The sequence below is a fragment of the Otolemur garnettii genome, unplaced genomic scaffold (genome assembly GCF_000181295.1).
Source record: "Otolemur garnettii isolate 467f Iridium unplaced genomic scaffold, OtoGar3 scaffold00022, whole genome shotgun sequence".
NCBI lineage: Eukaryota > Metazoa > Chordata > Mammalia > Primates > Galagidae > Otolemur > Otolemur garnettii.
Window position 1 is genome coordinate 20,691,240 of NW_003852417.1, and position 16,563 is coordinate 20,707,802.

Genomic DNA, 16,563 nt, shown 5'->3' on the forward strand with positions numbered 1-16,563 from the left:
CGGACATGGTGGCGGGTGCCTGTAGTCCCAGCTACTTGGGAGGCTGAGGCAAGAGAAGAGAATCGCCTAAGTCCAGGAGTTGGAGGTTGCTGTGAGCAGTGTGATGCCAGGGCACTCTACCAAGGATGATAAAGTGAGACTCTGTCTCTACAAAAAAAAAAAAAAAAAAAAAAAAAAACTATGTTCAAGAACTTAGAGGACAACAGAAGAATAATAAAGAGAGAAGTAAAAAATGGAAGTAGAAATTCTAAAGCTGAAAAAAATACAATATCTAAAGTAGAAATTTCTGGCGACCCCTATAGCTCAGTGAGTAGGGTGCTGGCCACATACACTGAGGCTGGTGGGGTTGAACCCGGCCCAGGCCAGCTAAAACAATAATGACAACTGCAACAACAACAACAACAACAACAAAAAAAAACAGCCAGGAGTTTTGGCAGGTGCCTGTAGTCCCAGCTACTTGGGAGGCTGAGGCAAGAGAATTGCTTGAGCCCAAGAGTTTGAGGTTGTGTGAGCTATGATGCCACGGCACTCTACCAAGGGAGACAGCTTGAGACTCTGTCTCTAAATAAATAAATAAATAAAACAAAATAAAGTAAAAATTTCTTAGATGAGCTGGTTTATCAGATTATATAGTGCAGAAGAAAAGAGTATCAATTTCAAGATAAAGAATAAAAACTATCCAGACTAAAGTGAAGAAAGAAAGAAGGATAAAAAAAAAATGAACAAATCCTTAATAAAATATAAGAATAACTGAATTTCCAGAAGGAAGCAAAAAAAATTAATTGTCAAATACATATATATACACACATAAATAGAACCAAGAGTCTAGCAACAAATCCCAAAGAAGAAAAACACACCAAGTCACATCACTAATAAAATTTCTAAAATCCCATGACAAAGAGGAATTCTAAAGAAGCCAGGGGGGTTGGGAGAAACATAACAGATCAAACAAGTAAAGAGAAGAAATGAGGCAAACCATGTAACAATGAAATATTATCATTAAAGTGCTAACTATCAACTTAAAATTATAGCCAATAAAAATCTTTTTTCAGAAATGAAAGCCAAATAATGTCACTTGCAGGAGACAGAAGCCAAGTGGATTTAAATACAGAAGAATAGCAAGCACACTAAATATTAAAGGCTGCAGGAAAAATACTATAGATGAAAAATTTGAGTTAGCAAAAGAATGAGGACCACCTAATGCAGCCACGATGGTGTAAGTCCACCAAATGCTATTGGTCCTGCTGTTGACAAAAGGACAGGGCAAAATGTGAAAAACAACTACTAGGGACTTTGGGAAAGTAAATAAAACAAGAACATTAAAGAAGAGAGTCAAGGTCTAAAAAAAACAATCCACATGGAGGTAAGTTTTCTGCTTGTACCTCTTTGCTCTTATATTCATGAGCCAAATGCAGGCACCCAGAAAAGCTGTGGGGGTGACTCCAGGGACAGCTAACAGGTCCAGAGAAATCCTTTATTTCTGGCCAAAAGGCCAGGGTAAAAGCCTTGTGATTCTGTGCGTGTGGAGGGAAGTCTCCATTTCTTTATTTTTATTGTTTTTTACCTTTTCACCCCCCTCTTATATCATGGTGCTCTAAGAAATCCTGCTAGAAACTTCATCTGTCAGGCTGGAGGAATAGGAAAGAAGCCCCTTCAGGCTAAAGAGCATAGAGGGAGTCTCTCTTTTTTCTCTTTATCATCTCCCTGCTTTGCCCTAAGAGCCACTCTAGCTGTAGGAACTGTGAGGTATTAGTACAAGTAAAACTGAGTTAAAGGAGAGTCCTAAAGGGAAGAGATCTAGAGAAGAAAATACACTAATTTTCTGAAGGAATTAGGCTAGGGTTGCAGCTCATCTCTGAGTGGCACTTGTGTGGACACTCCAAGTAGCCTATCAAAGGCTTTGAAAGCAAAGCTAAGGTTTAAACCAAGTTTCATACCAAATAATATAATATTCAAAATTTGCAGGACACAGCCTAAAATTACTCAGCATACATAGAACTCAAAAAACGTGACCAATTTTTAAGGGAAAGGTTAATCAACAGATGATCCAAATGTTGCAACTATCAGATAAAGAAGTTAAAGAAGACTTTGTAACCATGTTCCAGCAGGTAGAAGGAAACAGTACGGAAAATGGATAGAAAGGCAGTTCTTATCAAATGAATAGACATTATTATTAAAAATGGAAAATTCAAACTAAAAAATATAATATCTAAAGTAAATAATTATAGCAAAATACAGGTAACTAAGGAAAAAGTCAGTAAATTGAGCATAGACCAACAGAAATTTTCCAGTCTTCAGAACAAAGAGAAAAGTGCGTGAGATCATTTAATAGGGGTGTAACTGGAGTCGCGGAGAAGAAAAAATGAGAAATAATGGCTCAAAAATCTCAAGTTTAATGAAAGACATAAACTCACAGATTCAAGAATCTAAAAAAAAAAAAAAAATACTCTGCAAACAGGATAAAGTCAAATAAAACCAGGCACAGATCTATTATAATCAACTTCCAAGAACCAAAGGTAGAAAAGAAAATCTTGAAAAGCTACATGTAGTGACAACAATTTAATGGCAGACTGCTCCTCAGAAACTATGAAGACAGAGGAAGAAAACACTCAAAGTGTGGAAAGGAAAGAACTGGCAATCCAGAATTCTGTGCCTACTAAAAACATCCTTCAAAAATGAAGGGGAAATAAGGACATTCTCAGGTAAAGGAAAACAAAGAGGATTTATTGCCAGCAGTCCTGTTGTAAAAGAAATGCAACAGAGAATTCTTCAGGCTGAAGGAAAATAATAAAATAGGAAAAACTGGAACTTCAAGAAAGAAGAAAGAGCAGGAGAAAAGGCATTATCTAGGTAAATAGAAACCACAGTTTTTCTTTAAGTTACTTAACATATGTATGATTGCTAAAAGCAAAAAAAGAATTGTAAAAACTATCTAGCAGGGTTTTTAATTATGTGGCTATAACAGATGACTACTATACCAAAGTGAGAAAGAGGAGAAAGGAAACTATAAGGTTGTAAAGGGCTAAAATATCAACTCAAAGTAGAACGTAAAAGATCTCATACAGAGCTCAGTGCCCGTAGCACAGTAGTTAGTGCAGCCACAGTACACCAAAGTTGGAGGGTTCAAACCCAGCTCTGGCCAGCTAAAACAAAGATGGCAACTGCAACAAAAAATAACTGGGCAATATAGAGGGCGCCTATAGTTCCAGCTACTTGGGAGACTGAGGCAAGAGAATCACTTAAGCCCAAGAGTTTTAGGTTGCTCTGAGCTGTAACACCACTACACTGTACCAAGGGTGTCATAGGGGGACTCTGTCTCAAAAAAAAAAAAGAAAGAAAGAAAAAGAAACTCAGACATACACACACACAAAATGTCTGACAAGTAAGCTCACAAACTCATATTAGAAGAAGTATTACATGCCTCATTGCTGAAGATCAATAATTACAGTCACCTGTGAGAATCCTCTTGGGAAGTTCTGCACTGATACCAGTGCCTAGGCCACCCTTTGAAACAATTTTGGGACTTTTTCTGGTGTTGCCATCAGAGCTGTCATTGTACAGCACACAAAACGTGCAACAACAATAATGAACACCACTCATCAAGACACTGCCACACATCAACACAAATATAGCCCCATAAGACACTGATATACCAAGGTTTTGACATCTTACCAAGTTTATACTGTGTTGCCAACGTAAGTACATGGTAGCAAGTTTGCGGACTTAACTGTCAAACCTGCGCAATAGCACTGATGTTCATTCCAGAAAAAGAGTTCCAAAATTGCTTTGAAGCATGCACCAGGCACTGGTATTGGTACCTGGCTTCCCATGGGAGCACCTTGAAGGTGACCATAGTGATGTTCAGCAAGGTATGCAGCAGTTTTTCTAGGATGAGTTCACAATATATAATTGTCCTACCTTGTATATACAATAATAGATTTTCAAAATACATGCAAAACTCTTAGAATTAAAAGAAGAGGCCAGGCATGGTGGCTCACGCCTGTAATCCCAGCACTCTGAGAAGCCAAGGCAGTGAATTGCTTGAGCTCAGGAGTTCAAAACCAGACTGAGCAAAAGCAAACCCAACTTTAAAAAAAGAAAGAAAGAGGGAAGGAAGAAATGGGCAAGTGAAAAACTTGGAGACTTTCGCATTCCTCTATTTATTATCCATGTAATAGACAAACAGAAAATCAATAAAGATACAAAAGACCTAAACAAAACTACTAACCAAATTTTCCTAATTGACACCAAGTAAATACTCCACCTAATAACAGCAGAATACATGTTCTTTTCAAGTTCACATGGAACTCTCAGCAGGATAGAACATACTCTGAGTTACAAAGTAATCCTTAAGCAATTTTAAACAATTGAAATCAAATCAAGTATATTCCCAGACCACATTAGAATTAAACTGAAAATCAGTAAGAGAAAGATATCTGGGAAAATCCCCAAATGTTTAAAAATAAAATAACACACTTATACATAACCCATGGGTCAAAGAGGAAGCCAAAAGGAAAATAAGTTGAATGAAAACAAAAATACAATGTAATAAAATTTGTGGGATGCAGCTTAAACAATTGTTAGAATTGACAGCATTACATGTTTGTACTAGGAAATAAAAGTCTCAAATCAATGATCTAAGCTCTCGCCTTAAGAAACTAGAAACAAGAAGAGCAAATGAAACCCAAGGCAAACAAAATAAAGATAACAAAATAAGAGCATAAGTCAATGAAATTAAATCAGAAAAATAAGAGCAGAAGCCAATCTTGCAAAAGCTGGTTCTTTGAAAATAAAATCAATAAAATTTGTAAATCTCTAGCCAGAATTAGCACAAACAAAAAAGAAGGTGATGCAAATTACCAATTTCAAGGATAAAAGAGGGGACAGACATGACTGCTGGCCCCACAAACATAAAAAATAGTTAAGGGAATATTATTTTTATCTGAATTAATAGAAGTTACATTGTTTCGTTACAACAGGAAGTAAATGCCCTACATTTCCTGTTTTAGGCAACTTCTAGACTTAGATTTAAAATGTTCGTTAACCACTTTATTCATGTTAGTTTTAAACTGGAGATGTCTGAGCACTGTTGATTGGATAAACAAATAGTTGTATGTTCATAAAATGCAATACTATTCAGCATAAAAAGACCAAACTACTAAAACATATAACAATGGAGATAAATCTCAAAAACATGATTCTAAGCGAAAGAAATTGGACACAAAAGAGAATATACTGTTATGATTCCATTTATATGAGTGTCCAGAACAGACAAAACTAATAGAACTCAAATGAAATAAAACTCAAACATAATAGACCTCAAATAAGAAGTTGCCTGGAGCAGAGAGTGTAGGGCTTTTGCTGCATAAGGTCAAGAAAGACCTTTTGGAGGTTGATCAAAAGGTAAAATGGAGACACATTATATGTGAGTATTACTTTAATAAAGTTGAAAATAATCATCATATAATGTTGACCATAGGTTTAGAGTTCAGATTTCGATACCAAGTCAAAATCCTTCCTTCTAGGCTAAAAATAATCAGCTGTGTTTCCTCCCTCCTCCCCCACCCCCAGTCTGTTTGTATCATTGCTTCGGTCTCTTATTCCATGTCTATGCATTCAGGATCCAGAAAATTCTTGCTGCCTTCTATTTTCCTGGGTTACTTCTTGTACGGTCCTCTCTCATGTTCTCTACTTTTATCTCCATCGTTCTGTATCAATTTTTGTCTGTTTAGATAAATGCAGTTGTGTTTCTGTCCATTTTTTTTCTGCTTCTTTTATAATTTTTTCTCTCTCTCTTTTTTTAACTGACCTGACTATAAGATCAAAGCGGGGTTTTTTTTTATTACATATTTACTTAACAGCTTATTTTCTTAGGCATTCTTTAAATTGAAAGTAGGAATCTTTGGTTTTATTAAAAATTATTTGATGCATGAGCAAAATTATCTATTATGCCATGTAAGTTACATTGTTCCTGGTTGTTCTCTTTACCTCTATGGGTTAATGACCTCACTTGTAAAAGGTTTTCCTTCCCTGCTCCAGAAGTTTGTGAAGCAGCCATTCTAGGCTCCAAGGAGAAAGATATCAAGAGCTGAGGAAAGAAACTAACTTGTTAGGCACTGATTATGTGTCAAGATCTACTGCATGCCTCGTCCCATTCTATTTTCTTTTTATTTTATTTTATTTTTTTAATTAAATGATAACTGTGTAGATTAATGCAATCATGGGGTACAGTGTGGTGTTTTCATATACAATTTGAAATATTTTCATCAAACTAGTTAACATAGCCTTTATGTCATTTTCTTAGTTATTGTGTTAAGACATTTATATTCTACTTTTAGAAAGATTCACTTAATTTCATAGTAACCCTGAAAGTTGGGTCTTATTTTTCTCATTTCAAAAATTAAAAAACTAAAGTTCAGAGAGAAGAAAATAAACAGCGTTGGCCAGTAAAGAATAGAGCAGGGTTTCAATCCCAGATCTGCAACTTATTCTTTTCATTATTTGGAACAGACTTTTTCTTCTTTTCTTTCTTTTTTTTTTTTTTTTTTTTTGTAGTTTTTAGCCAGGGCTGGGTTTGAACCCGCCACCTCCAGCATATGGAGCCGGTGCCCTACTCCTTTGAGTCACAGGCGCTGCCCTGGAACGGACTCTTTTACCTTTGAATTCCCACAAATCCAACTTCTTGGTGGGAAAACAAAGAGGAAAATGGACATATAGATGATGTTATTTTTGCACATCGGAATACAACAGCACAAGATAGAAGAGAAAAAATACTATTATATAAAACATTAATGAATCTTGCCAAAATCATGGTCTTTTAAAAAAGCCATACAAAAAGGAGTACATATGATGTTATTCCATATGCATGAAGTTCAAGAAGATCAAAGGTAACTGCTGACATGTAGCAGAAGGATTACTGTGGGTGGGGTGTGGATACAGACTGGAAAAAGGCGGGAGTAAACTTTCTAGAGTAAACGCTGGTAAATGCTGGAAATGTTCCCTATCTTTACCAGGGTGGTGATTATATGAATGCTACATATGTAAATTATTACCAAGCCATACATAAGAGTAATCTTCTTAATATACTTTATTGTATTTGTCATCCTCAATTTAAAGCAATCATTTTATGTTCTTAAAATGAAGGTTTCTGTGTCCAACTATCATAGATTCATTATCAAGTCAGTCTGGAATTTGAAAAGATCATCTCAATGCAAAGACATTTTGTGAAAGCCTTCAGAGTGGACATAGAACCACTTTTCAGGAATTCTAGGATATTATCTGAACCCCAAGGCCTGAATCAGCAGTATGGGACCTCATACTGTTGCTTCTAATTCCAAGGGTTAGTTGAAACCATGAGTGAGTAAAGCAGAATATCAGCACTTTTTATTATCTTGTACATTCATTTTTTTCTACTGCCTTATACATTTATTTTTGAATAATCCAAACTGGAGCTTTTCATGTAGGTGATCTCACATAGTGCTCACAATGACTCCGTGAAGTAGTTGAGACAAGGTCTGTAATTCTCTCTTCAGGACAAAGACCCAGAGACCCAGCAAGTTTAAGGAAGTTGCACAAGATTTTGAAGCCAACAAAAGGCAAATACCATTATGGAATTCAAGTCTTCTAGTGTTCTCTTTACGACAAAATGCAATTATTTTAATTATCTGTGCTGAGAATGTAGAAAGGATCTATAAAGAAGTTTTCTCCATGCCCACCCTCATGAACCCATATTCCAATAAAAACTAAATAAAGACAAGTAAGAAGAAAAAGATGAAATCAATGGTTTAAATTGTCCTTTGGCTAGTTGCCTAACTTCTTTAAGCCCACCTAGATTTCCTTAGTTCTCTGAGCTCATGCTTTTTTTGTGTGTCTTCACTTTAGTTTATTTCTTCCTCTAAGGAATTCTGACTGCCCACCTCTCCATGAACCTGTAGTTACTTAGAAAGGTAAGGTACAGGGAACAAAGACTCTTACTTAGCCAAGAGTAAGTTAGAAGTCTTACTTAGCCAAGACCAAGTTACAAGTCTAAGTTAGAAGTCTGCACCTACTTAGAAAGGTAAGGTGCAAGGAACCAAGACTCTTATCTACTCCCAGGGAGCTAGTCTACTGCCTTATTGTAGGACCTCCCATTTTCTGGAGTATATGTAATACTGTATATTACACCATCAGTCAGTGAATTTGATAGAATTTCCAGGGAAGTGAATCAAAACTCAGAACAGCTACCCAAAGAATTCATCATAAAATTCACTGAAAAAAAAAATTATTCTGAAAAAGATAGCTACCCAAATAAGATACTGGAGGATATCTCCTACTGCCTCTCCTACCTCACCCCCAGGCCAGTTCTCTTTTAACTAATGCCTACTCCCTATCCTGACCTATGTGGAAAGAGCCCGGGTCATCACAAGGTTAAGAAACATTGGCCACACTCTAGTCCAGAAGGCAACACAATAGCTGTACAGAAGATATTCACAAGACTCCTTGATAACTTTATTCTCAACCCCCTCCCAGGGACTCCTAGAACTACAACAGCCCTACCGACATGCCCTATTCTTTATCTACCTCCAAGCAGAGATGATGTTCATGAGCATCTTTTGGAAGCAATAAAAACCACCACCTATAAAAGTTCTGTCAGTGTTTATCCTCCTTAAGATTGGAGGATTTCCCTGAGGCAGACCCTGGGTTACCTGTTTCTGTGGAATCTTAAAAGGTTTAACTGTTCTTAATGGGCTCAGGACCATTAACTAGTTGTCCCTTTATGTCTCTGCCCATGTCCTTCACGTGACAATGAGCGGTGAGTCTGGAAATGCAAGGAAGGACACAGCTCTAGCTAAGTAATAAAGGAGTTATCAGAGCCCAGTGGTCTAATACCTCGCTGGGCATGGAGGGGCTTACATGGGACAGATTGCTCTTAGTTAAGGAAGATCAACCCTGTGAAAGCTACTCTTCTGTAAAACTTGTCTTGTTCTTCCTCAGTATTAGTTTTCATACATTCATAAAGTTAAGGATTGGTTTCTTTCTGTAGAATAAAAAGAATTGGATTGGGAATATGCTGGTTGAATCTTTGAACCGAATCTAAGGTCAAAAGATCTACTAAAATAAAATAAAATAAAAATGAGATAAATACCACACTTAATCCTCCTTCTCATCTAAATTTCTAGGAAAGACGAGCCTTCCACAGTGAAACAGTAGAAACTACCACCTTTGTCACTCCTCATTTCCCATAGGTCCCACCTTTCAACTCTTGGGAGTAAGAAGCTTGTTGCCTAGTGAACTCATAGTATCACAATTGCTGATGCCAGCCTCATCATATATGACCACACGTTAGAATTGCACACCTCCAGACGGAACCACTCAAATAGACTAAAATGTGTATGGGACTCTCAGAGTTGTAGAATGTACAACCTGCCCGACCAGATGCCGGAAGGCTGCTACTGCTAGAAGACCATAGCAGTTCATGTTGATGGAGCCCTTTATTATGCTCCATCATTGGGTTAAGGGTATGCGCATGCCATCTAAAATAGTCTCCATGATAATGCCTTGAACCATTACTGTCTCCATTTAGGAAAACTTAGAAACCTATTACTATCCTCATTTTTCTAATGATGAAAATGGACCTCAAAGATTTTAAGGAACTTTTGCAAGTCAGGCTATTGCTCACCAAATATTTCTTGCATAGCCTTCTAACAAGGACAGTGTAAATCTTTCCATCTACTGACCTGTCTTGGTTATTCATAATGACTACCTTGAGATGATTCCTCTACTATAAAGAGCACTGATTTTAAAAAAAGGAGAACTGAGGCTCTAATCGATACCTAGCACAGCATCTAGCACTTCATAACCTCTCAACACAGTGTGAATATGTGTTGAATGGTATACTGTTCCTTTATTATAATTAGCTGGAGCTGTGCCCCTCCAGACTCTCCACTCATTGCCAAGTGAAGGACATGGGTAGAGATGTAAATTAACAACTAGTTAATGGTCCTGAGCCCATTAAGAACAGTTAAACCTTTTGTAGGTGGTGGTTTTTATGAGCCAGAGCTGAGCCATTGCTTCCATTCCCACTTTGTACTCATATGACCTTAAAAAACTGTTACCGAACATCTGGATTCCAATTACTTCATTTATAAAAGGAAGCAAATATTTGTCCTGCCTATTGTAGGCCTGATAAAAATAAGAAATATGAATGTGCTTATAAACTTTAAAGTCCCTTACCTCGTCAATAATGACTATCAAGGAAGACAAAATGTCCTTTACCAGTCAGCCTGAGCAAATTTCTCTGATGAGTCTATTGGGCAGCAAACCTGAGAATGCAGAGCATTGAGGCTTCTCATGACTTTCACTTTCTTCTCCTACCTGCAGGCAAATCCCTCCTGACCTTCAGCAGACCAACTTCTTTATGAACATATTTATTTTTATTAATGAGCAAGCTTTCCTCCCACACCCCACACAAAAACTCCTCATGGATGTCCTTTCTCTTTGTAAATTTTTGAAATGTTAAATTGGATGTGGATGAACAGACATAATATTCTCAACATTTCAAAGGGTTTTTAAGTAGCTGGAAGGTGTCCACTAAATCTAGAACCAATCTTATCCTCTCAAGACCCAGGTCACCTCCTGTCCTACCAATGACTCAGTGCCACACACAAGCCCATAGATGTGTCTTGGATATATAATTCTATGGCAAGTTTGCCTTCCCCCACTGGACATACATATCACACCGCAGAGAAATACCATGTTTAATCTTGCGGTAAGGAAGAATGAATCAAATCATTTAAACATATTTTTTTCATTAACAATTGTCAAGTAAGTGCTTCCCACCAACTTCAGAGATATGCATGCAATTCTTTTTTTTTTTTTTTTATTAAGTTCCTCTGGAAATACCAATCCCCAAATGATCTCAGAATTTAGATACCCCCAAATCCTGATTCCGGCTGCCATTTCCCATCCCAGTTCACTGGCCTGTTGGGGCTTCTCAACATCTAAAAATATAAAACTGTTTAATTATGAATGCTGGAGCTTGTCTGACCCACATCTCACCTGACTCCCTGCTCCCTTAGAATTCCATTCCACAGTCAGAAGAATATCAATTTCAGAAAACAAGGCTTCCCTGATATCCAACCCCAAGTTTCCTTCCACAAGTCTCATCCAATTATTTCCATGGGCCACACTAAGTAACTCCTTTCCTTCACTGCCACTCTCTTTTTTCAGAGATTGTAGATTGTTACCATGGCTTTCCCTTCATCGCCTTTTAGCCCAGCAGTATATATTTAATTCCTTTCATCTTTCATCATAAATCAGTCCCTTCAACTGTTAAATCAGCTCTCCGCTCTTCTCTGGACTAGTTCCAATTTTCCCAATTCACCTACAATAACTGATATCCCTTCTGGGAGCTTCAATTTCCTCTCTATCTTCCTTTGCTCTCTCTACCCTCTCCAGAAATTAAATGGGAAGGGACTTATAGATACATGAGGTCAAGGGCCATGTATAGTGCATTGCATACACCCACTCTAAACTGCTGTGAAGTCCCAAGTCACATATTCCCTTTCGTGGAGAGGGAAGGGGTGCTTACAGGGAAACAGGCCTCATATCCCTTAAGTCACCATCCTTTAGACTTCTGCCTGGGCAGTGACAGTAGATCTTAAAATGCCTACAAACCAAGATAAACTGGAGCTGTGTGCAGTGTGTTAGCTTCAATGCAAATGCCTTTTCAGTGACTTGTGCTATTTCAGGATAGTCCATTACAATTAATATAGTCCCAGCAACTGTCTCCCCACATCTTCTCCATGAATGGGTGCTATGGAGAACTGCTTCAGACTTTAAAACACTGATCCTTTGTACAAATTCACAGCAACCCACAAAGAAAAACCATTTTCGTGTAATGTATTATAAGGCCTCTCAGACAGCCCAAACCACAAGAAATGCAGAGGTCTTGCTTTGTCCTACTGGTACTTTTCCATTTTCATTATACCATATCCCTAGTTATGGTCCTGCTTAGGTTTAAGAAGCTATCTTCAGGCCAAGACAAATGGGCTGCTCCAGGACCCTCGCCACAAGAGGTGAAAGAGCTATTCTTCTTTTCCGTGCCCCAAATGACCCCATCGGCATGTTAGCCTACCTCCAGACCAGACCACCAGTCAGGTGGGCAGAAGCAGGAAGAAATAAGCTGAGTTTTGCCTACTTTCTCTTTGTAGAATTGAAGATCCCACGTCACAGAAGAGTTAAATGCCTTTCCTGTAAATCAGAGCCTATATAAGAAGAATAAACTCATTTCTCTAAACATGATAAATAGCAAATCAATCTAGTGGCAGAACCTAAGCTTAAATTTTCACAAAGAAAATGAAGAGAACCACAATGATGTATGTTGTTCCAAGTGCAGAATACAGCAGGGTGTGTCTACTCCCTGGGGAGGTCTGCAGTGGAGACAGTACCCAAAGGAGGCTGGGGAGGCAGTGGTAATGCCAGAGGCGAGCCCTGCATGGCTGGCTGCCTGACTGCAGGCAGTATACAAGTGTACCCAGAGAGAGGAGAGACCAGGTCGTTCTAAGTGTGAAGGCCTGAAGTGCTTTTCAATAGGCTGTCTGTCTCTCTGGAGGTCATGGGGAGCTCATCCAGTTACACTTAATGTCTTATTTGATCCCATCAATAATCATTTGATCCCAATCCTGCTGAAAAATGCTTGGCCAAAATTTCTGGCCTTTTAATGGCAGAATCCTGGCTCCTTCTGAAACCAGCATTACTAGATGTGTCAAATGATGCATAAGGGCTTAGTCTAGCAGCCAAATGGACTGAGCTGTTGAGGGAGGACTTGGGATGCTCACAGTGCTCTCCTGCGGCCAGTAGCAGAGCAGCCCTTGGAGCACACCCCTTTCTATGTAACCCCTTCCCCCACTCATTAGCTTCAATTCCTTTTCTAAAGCTTGACTAGAGTATTTCTTCAAATGCAGTAAGTGTGTGACTCTTCAGAGACACCTACTGAGAGCTTCATGCAACCTGCCTATTTATAGTAGACAGGCTTGGTGCTGTAGAAAGAGCTCTTTCTGCCTGACACCTGACATCTGACAACAGCTGATGTAGACTGCTGGGTTCTATGATCATTCGACAAGAGGAGATGGGGAAACTCCAGAGATGTTCATAGACATGAAACTGGAAGAAAATCTGCGTTTTCAGAGAAGTCATTGTCCTGTCTGTTAAAAAACATTAGGCACTAAAACACAACGTTACATGTATAAACCATAGAAGCCAGGATGATATTAAAGCCCAGCTGCTCCTTACAAAAGTATCTCTGATGGGACAACAGTATCCATTTCCCATCTTAGTTCACTGAAGGCACTATCAAACTCCTCAGTGTCTCTTACTATGGACCATATAAATTCCAGCATTGAATGTCATTTTAGATTCCAATGTCGCTAGTGCTAGTACAGAAATTTGCATCCATACTCTGTTTTCCTTGGGGCAAACATACTAATATGTTTTCTGTGCAGTGACTGTTGAAACTCAGCTTCAGAATATCCCTACTACATGAGAATATTGGGTTGTGGGGGAATGTGCGTGTGTGTGTGTGGTGTGTGTTGGGACAAGAATGGGAGATACTTGTAGCTCTACAATGGGCCCTTTTCAATGCTTTCCATCCAATTAATACTCGCCATTAGTAACCAGTGGAGCATAAGACCTTCATTTATTTCTGATGATGAGAATGATAGAAAATAAGCGGGGTTTGCTCAATGGAATTAGTGTAAGCTTTTTAAAAGCCTGATTTCTTTTCTGTGCTTTTCTCATTCATTTATATTGTACATTTTATTCACAAGTCTTTCTCCAGTTGTCTTACGAGAGAAACATCTATTCAAAACCACCTGGTTTTCCAGTCAAAAGATACTCTGAGAAGAGTTAGAAGTAAGTGCCTGGACACACACACACACTCACACACACACAATGAATATAGGAAGAAATAAGGGAGTAAATGAGATAGAAACCTCATTTTTCGGAGTCTCCAGCAGAGATATCTGCAGTGAAAGAAGCCTGCCAGAGACTATCATCACAAGCTGCTGCTGCAGGCCTTCAAGCTAAGAATTAGAGGGGAAAGGGTAAGAAATGCAAGGAAATCAACTATTGTTTCCCCCTGGCCTCATGATGACACCTCCAAAGCAAGATGTCATAACTACATCCCTCCCTTCTTTGCTCCCTCCTGTCCCCAGCTCCTTAATTCCTGTGGTGCTTTCTCAACCACATTTAAGAGGGAGAATGAGGGTCTGAGCATGCATAGCAGACCGGGTGGGGGTGGCATGATGAATTATTAAAGAAGGTGCAATCCTGGGCAAGCCAACATTTGGCTGGGGGACAGTTGGGTGAGATTTAATAGTATAAGGAAAAATTCTATATTCCCTAAGAAAGTGTACATTTCCCAAATCTATGATGGCCAGGAAAAGAAATAAGAGACAGGGAAACAGGACAATACTTTTGAGGTCTAGTACTAAGCTTAGAACCTAGAAGCCATCAGGGCATTTCAACCGTCCCAAGGCCGAGGACAAAGAGCACCCAATTTTGGCTTGGAGCATGTATAACAAGTTCACAGACGAAGCCATTCCGCTAACAGCAGGAAACTTTTCTCCCAGCTTGGTTCCCAGAAAAGGAAGGTCCATGGGAGTGACTGCATTCCGGGAGAAAATAAAAAACTATGGTCTTAACTCGGGAAGGAGGTTTGCGGAAGGAAAGTGGGTTAAGAACCAGAAGCTGAAGTTTTAGAAAGTGGGATGGGAGTAGAGGTGATTTAATAATTACAGTAGATCTATCCGACTAAAAAGCCCAAATCTGGACATGCTCAGGCGGGAGCTGCTCACCGGTCCCGAAGATCTGGAAGAGAAGGCGGGGCTGGGAGGCGCGGATCGCGGCGGACAGCCTTCCCTCTCTGCCCACTTCTGACGCCTTCTTCTCCGGCATTAGGCGGATCCTCAGCCGTCCTTCCCCGTGGTGAATCCACCAGCTGAATAGCTCGCTGAGGTTGAACTGGAGCAGCCCCACAACTGCCTCCTCTGGGGGCCCGACGCAACCCTCTAGGATCGCCTCCTCTCCCAGCTCCAACACCAGCTGCTTGGCGCGCCGGAGCTTGCGCACCGAGCCACCTTTCAGCACCCTGGACAGCGTCCGGGCCACCTCGGGAGCCGGAGAGACTCCGAGCGGAGGCCCCAGCAGTCTAAGCAGCGGGGCGCAATCGAGAGCCAGGGAGCCCCTGGCCTCCGGTCTGCCCGCCCTTAGCTCCGAGGGCGCTGATGGCAGCAGCAGGTCCCGGGCGTAGACGCGAAAGAGCGAAGGCACCACGAAGTCCACCGCCAGACTCTTCCTCTGCAGGCGCGAGTAGCTGAGCGGCTCCCGGGGCTGCAGCGGTGGCCCCACCGCCGGTGAGCCCGCGCTCTGGCCGGTCCCAGTCCCGGAGCCCAAGGCTGCCACTGAAAGCAGCGGCAGCAGCAGCCACAGAAGCCCGATGGTTCCCATCCTGTCAAGAAGGTTGTTTACACAAGTCTCCCGACTCTCCCCAGCCCACCCTCACCCTTCGCTTTCCCCCAAGTGGTAAGAGGGTTCAAGCAGTCCTTGGTCCTGAACGACTCCTTCCACTGGATCCCTGGAGAATTATGCATGCACGCGATAATCCTGCTTTCTCCCAACTGCAAGGAGGCAAACAGGAGTCTGAATGCAACAGAGCCGGAAGCTCGGACGAGTCAGGACTCCCTGTATCACGCCGGGTTCCACAGCTGGGACCCTGTGCCTCGCGCTCACCGCACCGGGTGCCGCGCCCCTGTCTGTAGCTCTCGATGCACTTGGGGAACGAGGAACTACTGTGGTTGAAGGGAGGTGGCAACTGGGCACCGTCCTCTTCTGCCCCGCCCCAACCCCCCCGCGGCCGGAGCTGAGGTGTGTCCCCTCTCCAGGCAGGCGCCAATACTCCGCAACTTTCCAGGCTGAGAATGGTGGCTGCAAGCTACTGCCTGCTGTCCTGGCTGCCTCCTGTGCTCTTCTGAGCTCCTCTCTCCTGGTCTGGGCAGGAATTGCGGGCTGGGGCTGCTGTCGCGTGCACCCTCCGGAGACCCTGCACTGCGAGAAGTCTTCGGTCTGCACTAGCCGCTCAACTTCAGGGCGTGAATCCGAGCCCCCGCGCTGCAGCGCGGAGACTCAGGCAGCCGCCTCCGCGCAAGTTTACAACGTCCTTGCTGTCGCACGCGTTTTGGCTCCTCTGAGTTCGCTGGCACTAGAGCGGCCCCGGCGGCAGCAGTGGAGTGAAAGCATTCAGGGCAGGGTCGCCCGAAATCTTGCTGCCTCGTCCTCACCCTTCGGCAGTACCCGCAGCTTTGGGGTCCAGCCAAAGGGCACCCGGAGGATGCCTCAGTTCTCCGTGACCCTCTGGACAGCGGTGGCGGACAGTGCCAGCTGCTGACGCCGCTGCAGACCCCAGAGCCGCTGGATCGCATCTGCCTGGGCGCCCGCCACTTGCAGCTGGCGGAACCGCGAGCGCGCGCCGGGAGGGGGCGGGGCCGCTGCGGGGGCGGGGCTCGCGCGCCAACTCCGCGCGGCAGC

At 41.5% G+C, this 16,563-nt stretch overlaps 1 protein-coding gene across 1 annotated transcript in view; it reads right to left on the bottom strand.

Moving 5' to 3' along the window:
* The window catches only part of ALK (ALK receptor tyrosine kinase), a 701,480-nt gene extending 685,485 nt beyond the window's left edge, over positions 1–15,995 (bottom strand). The window contains exon 1 of the mRNA XM_003787498.2: positions 14,835–15,995. Coding sequence (XP_003787546.1) covers positions 14,835–15,486 — 652 coding nt within the window. The 5' untranslated portion in view covers positions 15,487–15,995. The remainder of the gene's footprint in view (positions 1–14,834) is intronic.
* Positions 15,996–16,563: the final 568 nt, after the last annotated feature.